The 5,964-nt window shown below is 23.9% G+C and overlaps 3 protein-coding genes across 3 annotated transcripts; 1 reads left to right on the forward strand and 2 right to left on the reverse strand.

The window, feature by feature from the left end:
• Window positions 1-2,753: 2,753 nt before the first annotated feature.
• On the reverse strand, window positions 2,754-3,187 carry Phum_PHUM347240 (Nonhistone chromosomal protein, putative; the record flags this gene model as incomplete). Its single annotated transcript, XM_002427771.1, has 2 exons — window positions 2,754-3,040; window positions 3,076-3,187. The coding sequence occupies 2 exons, from the start codon at window positions 3,185-3,187 to the stop codon at window positions 2,754-2,756; spliced, it is 399 nt and encodes a 132-aa protein (XP_002427816.1).
• A 929-nt stretch (window positions 3,188-4,116) lies between these two features.
• Phum_PHUM347250 (glycoprotein hormone beta-5 precursor, putative) lies at window positions 4,117-4,967 on the forward strand (the record flags this gene model as incomplete). The annotated part of the gene is made up of 3 exons (XM_002427772.1): window positions 4,117-4,245; window positions 4,330-4,540; window positions 4,933-4,967. The coding sequence occupies 3 exons, from the start codon at window positions 4,117-4,119 to the stop codon at window positions 4,965-4,967; spliced, it is 375 nt and encodes a 124-aa protein (XP_002427817.1).
• Window positions 4,968-5,058: 91 nt separating this feature from the next.
• Phum_PHUM347260 (glycoprotein hormone alpha-2 precursor, putative) lies at window positions 5,059-5,587 on the reverse strand (the record flags this gene model as incomplete). Its single annotated transcript, XM_002427773.1, has 3 exons — window positions 5,059-5,151; window positions 5,231-5,406; window positions 5,476-5,587. The coding sequence occupies 3 exons, from the start codon at window positions 5,585-5,587 to the stop codon at window positions 5,059-5,061; spliced, it is 381 nt and encodes a 126-aa protein (XP_002427818.1).
• Between the last annotated feature and the right edge of the window lie 377 nt (window positions 5,588-5,964).

Below are 5,964 nucleotides of genomic sequence, written 5' to 3' on the forward strand. Positions count from 1 at the left end.
TCCCCACTCTCATTTTATTTCGAAGGGGGTAAAAAAAAAAAAAAGAAATTTTAAGTCAAACATTAAACAGTTTTCCGAAAGGGGAAAATTTTTTTTCCTTCTCTTTTTTTTTTCTTTGGAAAAAGCGGTTTCTGTCCGTAACAGTTGGATGACGGGAGATTGTTCGGTAGAAAGAAAATTTTTTTGAAAAATAGGGAAAAAAACGTCGTCACGATTTTTATTTATTAATAAATAAATACAGGTATTTATTATTATCATTATCAATATTATTATTATTATTATTAAAGTAAATTAGTTATATATATTTGTATATTATTAATGTTTGATATTTTGCGGGTGCGTGTGTGTGTGGGTGGGTATATAGGGGTGTGCGTGTGTGTGTGGGCGTGGGTGCGAGGGTGTTTGGGGGTGCGTTTGGGTGCGTGTTTCGATGATGTGTAACCTGGAAAAAAAATCCCCAAAAGTAATATATAAAACTTTTGGAATAAAATCCAGACTTTTGACGAAGAAAACGAAAAAAAAAAAAAGTAAAAATAAAAGTAAATCATCTTAACGATAATGAACAGTAGTAAAATTATTTATTGCCAAACATAAAAAAAAAAAAATTTCTTCACATTTTCTAATTATTATTATTATTACTATTATTATTATTATTATTATTATTTGTATTTTCGACAAAAATATCCGTCCAGAAAAGTAGACAAAAAATATTTTCCTTTCGTTTGTTTTTTTTTTGGTGAAAATCCTCGTATATTGTTTAAATTATTATTATTATTTATTTACTTATTATTTTTTTTACAATTTCAACTTGTTTATTTTTATACCGGAAAATCCTTTGTTCGGGGTGAGGGAGGAGGAGAGGGTGAGGGTGAGGCAGAGATAGAAAAAAAAAAAACAAAAAAAAAATTGAAATAATTTTCCCACGATTCTTTTCCCACGTATAAGATTTTCTGATTGATTTTTAATTTTTAATTTTTCAATTTATTTTTTTTTTTTTTTTTTATCACTCATTCGAAAACAAAACAAATTATTATTATTATTATCATTTCGGACTCCATTTCTTTTTTTTTTTTTTAACGATTTTAAAATCGAAATGATTTCCTTTAGTATAATATAATTTAAAATAAAATTTTTTATTAAAAATTCCATTTTATCTTCAAAAAAAATTTGAAATCTATCAACGTTAGTAATTAAAATTTCTTTCAACCCCTTCAAAAATAATTTTATTCATTAAAATTCTTTTACTATCATTATCATTATTATCATCATTACGAATAGAGTAATATAATATTTTTTTAATATATATATCATTTCGTGATATTTATTTATTTATTTATTTTTAATAGATATAAAAAGAAATTTGATATTTTTTTTTCCTATTTAAAAAAAGTTTTCAACTTTTTATATATAAACATTAACGAGAAAAAAGTTTACAAGTTTTTTTTTTTTTTTAAGGGTAGTTTTATCGATAAGTGCGAAAGACTACAAACACACTCTTGCACGTGCACACCCACCCATACTCCAGGTATAATATGAACCATTTGCCACAAATTAAAGCAGAAAATTAAATTGTTATCATCATCATTATTAATATATATTTTAAATGACACTCGATAAATTAATAACTTTTATATTATTTTTAATTGAAAAAAAAAATCGGATTAATTTATATAAAACCCCCCACCCTAATGCCTTCTCCCCACGAAAAACAAAAATCAATTAAAAATTTAATTTTTATAACTCCGATTAAGGGGGGGAATTAAAAAAATTTAAATTTAAATAAATAATTTTCATTTAATTCGGACTTTACGACGTCATTAATTTACGATAATAATAATAATAGGTTTTTTTTTGTACCACGCATTTAAGGATTTTCATTTTAAAAAATTTCCCGCCATTTTTTTTTTTTTTTTGTTTTTGTTATTGTCATAGTTGAAAGGTAAATTCGATAAACTACGTCACTACCACTTTTTTCTCTTTTTTTTTTTTTTGCTTTTCCTTTAGGCGTTTGACTTTATATTTTTTTTTATATAATGTTAAAATAAAAAATAAATTTTTTTTGAACTTTTTGCCCCCGGAGGAAAACAAAAATGGAGGAATAAGAATTTGCGAGAGAGATAGAGAGAGAGAGAGACAGAGAGAGAAAAGGAACTGATTAGTTACGTGTTAAATTTTTCAAATTTTTTTTTGTCAAATAATAAAATCTCAATTTCCATTTTGTATTATTATTATTATTTTTTTTTTCTTAACCTTTTCCCTTTATCGAAATCCCTATTATTATTATTATTTAAATAAATTTTGTTTGTTTGTTTAAATTGCCTTGTAAAAAATATGGTTGCTCCTCAAAGGATTTGAATTTACTCTCTTTAAAAACGAAAGAAATTATTTTTATAAGATTTAATAAATAAATAAAATTATTAATTTCTAAATTGCTGTTGTTGTTGTTGTTGTGGTTGTTGATAATAATAATAACAATTATCAAAAGACAACCATTAGCTGTTGTAGTAACAAACTAATTAATAAAAGAGAAAAAAAAAATTATCTGTGTTGGTGGTAATTGCAATAAAAAAGTTAAAAAGTTTTTATTATTATTAAACAATGATAATAATGATAATAATAATGTTTGTTTTTTAGTTTAACCGAAAAATATATAATAATTAATAATTATACTTAATTATAATAATAATTGGGGGGAGGGAAAGGTGTGAAAAGGTTTTCCTTTTTTTTTTTTTTTTTTATAAAAAACCTTTTTTTCAAATATGTCCTCCTTTTAATTTAATTGCTTTTTTTTGTTTCAAATATTTTTCTTTTTCGATATCGTAAAATTTTTTATCGCATTCGGCATATTCTTCGTAAATTTTCTTTTTATCCTCGGTTGAACTTGTCCACATTCGCGCCAAAAGTTGTACGACTTTAGATGTACCTTTTCCGGGATTCGCTTTAGCAACTTTTTTCCAATTCCTTTTACAAAACCACATGTAAGCGGATAAAGGTCTTAGGGGAGCACCGGGATCTTTTTTCCTTTTAGTCATTTTAAGTTCTTCAGATGATAAATTTTCCATTTGTTTTTTGTACCTAATGGCATCCTCCTCGGACATTTTCCTATATTTTTCCTTTTCATTTTCCGGCAAGTGTTTCCACTTTGCCGCGCATAATTTAGATCCCTCGATAAAATCCACACGTCCATTTTTCTTTTTCAAATTGTTTCTATATTCTTTTGAAAAATATATATATGCCGATCTTCGATTTTTCGGTCTCTTTTGTTTAATTATTTTTTTTTTTTTTTTCGTTTTCATTTCCTTTTCCTCTTATTACACAATAATAATAATAATAATCAAAATAAAACTACTTACGAATCAAATAATAATAATAATAATTTACGGGGTAAAAATTATAAAAAAAAAAATTCCTTTTTTTTTTTTTGTAAATGTAAATAAAAAAAAAAAAAAATAAAAATGAAAAAAACTTAAACGTAAACAAAAAAAAAAATTTTTTTTTTCGTTTGCTATATCTTGTAAATTTTTTTTTTCTTTTGCTATATTTTCTAAATTTTTTTTCTTTTGCTTCATCTCTTTATGTTTTTTTTTTTTTTTTTTTTTTATTATCTCTATGGAAAAAAAAAAAAAAAAAAATTTAAATTGATTAATTTTTATATGTTTTATATGTATGACTTGTTTTATTTATTTATTTTTTTTCAATTCTTATTAAAAATTCTATTTTTTACCATTTCCGGTTTATTATATTCATTCCTAAAAAAAAATTAATTTGATAAAAAAAATAAAAAAATATGGAGGAAAATGTTTTTTTAAATTTTACGATTCCCTTTTTTTTTCAATCGGGATTTTAAAAAAAAATTATTTAAAATAACAAATGAGATTTTTTTTATTCCCTTGTTTAATAAATTTTTTTTTTTTTTTTTGTTTGTATTAATAATAAAATAAAATAATTTTTTTTTTTTAATACGAAATGTAAATTTTAATGTCGTTTCATGAATTTGTTTCTTGTTTTTAAGGCAAAATGATTAATATAAATTTGATAAGAGGAATAATAATAATATATTTTATCGTATTGATAAATTATTGTTATTGTCAAAACGTCATAACGGATTCAACAAATATGGATTCTTCATTGGATTGTAACAGACGAGCCTATAGTCATAGAGTAACACAAACTGATTCCGAAGGGAGAATTTGTTGGGATACAATTACTGTCGTTTCCTGTTGGGGAAGATGCGATTCTAACGAGGTTAATATTTATTGATTAATAATCGATTTTCTTTCTCTGTCGTTTAAATTTATTTTTCAATTATCCTTTTTTTGTTCACGACAGATTTCGGATTGGAGATTTCCATATAAACGTTCTCATCATCCGGTTTGCATTCATGGCGAAAGAAAACCTAAAACGGTTATTTTATCAAATTGTGATAATGATGTTGAACCAGGTACGGAAATTCACGAATTTATGGAAGCAATTTCTTGCGAATGTTCGCTATGTAAATCATCCGAAGCCAATTGTCAGGGTGTTCGTTATAAGGGAGATGGTGAAATTTTCCGATTTCAAAGGAATCGAACCTAAATTATTATCATTATTATTATTTAATTTTGAATTGTTCGAATCGAAATTTCAATAAAAAAAAAAATTATTATATGTCGTTTGTAAACTTTTTTTAATTTTATTTTAAAAAAATAATAATAATAAATTAAATTTTATTGTTTTAAAAAATGTTTTCATTTTTTTTCAAAAACCCCTCAAAATAATTTTAATTATTTAAAAATAAGTATCACAAGCAGAAGTTAGTTTGTTTAAACAAGAAAACAAACAAAAACATAATATGTTTATATTTAAGGATTAAAATTTAATTTAAAAAAAAAAAAAAACCACATGAAAAAGAATAACTAAAGGAAAACAAAGGATATCGTTTTTTTTTTTTAGTTAAAAAAGGTGTTGACACTTACCACCGACGTTAAAAATAAATAAAAAGGAGAAAATAATAATAATAATAATAATATTAATAATAAATATATGGATTTTTAATTAATTAATGAAATTCTTTAAAAATTAATCTTTTTTACAATGATAGCAAGAACATGTTTTAGCTGATTTAAATGTCAATTCACGAATTCCTTCCAAACACATAACTTTAACATCAACCTAAAACAAACAAACAAAATTGTTAAAAACAATAAGAATTGATGATGATGATGATGATGATGATAAAATGATAACAAACATCTTCGGTTTCCATAATGTTGCAACATTGACCTACTGACGTAATGACCTGAAATGGATTTACACGAAGAGTTTCCATTCCCGATGGTATCGACCAAGATTCGCAAAATCCCCGACAAGCGTTTGTCGTTATGTGAAATTCAACGCAATCTGGAATGCTCACTTTTCTCGTGTGTCCTATGAAATATATGACGTCATTACAAAATAATAATAATAATAATGATTCGATGGGATATGTATACTAACCGACTTTATGGCATCCGGGTCTCCGCCATATTCCTTGACAATATGACGATTCTAACATAGTTAATATAAAGAAAATGAAAAAAATTGGAAAATAATTTAATTTTTTCCCCATTTTTTAATGATTTCCTACGAAAAATAATAATAAATAAATTAATTAATTAATAATAATAATAAAATCGGGATAATTTTCATTCATTTATATTAACGGGGGGTACAAAAAAAAATTAAAAAAAAATAACCAGAAAATTAGCCATTTTTTTTTTTTATTTCTTTTTAAACTTTTCTTTTTTTTTTTTTTCTTTCAAACCTTTTCTTCGACTAAGAGATTTTCTTTCCCGGAAATTTGATTCTTTGACGCATTAATTTTCTCCCCCCCCCTTTTTCTTTTTTCTTTTTTTATTCTCTTAATTAAAAAACCTAAATGAATAATAAATAATAATAATAATGTAAAAGGAAAGGAAAGGAAAGGAAAATTTTAATTATTTATTA

This window comes from Pediculus humanus, genomic scaffold, assembly GCF_000006295.1.
Source record: "Pediculus humanus corporis 1103172107761 genomic scaffold, whole genome shotgun sequence".
Classification (NCBI taxonomy): domain Eukaryota; kingdom Metazoa; phylum Arthropoda; class Insecta; order Psocodea; family Pediculidae; genus Pediculus; species Pediculus humanus.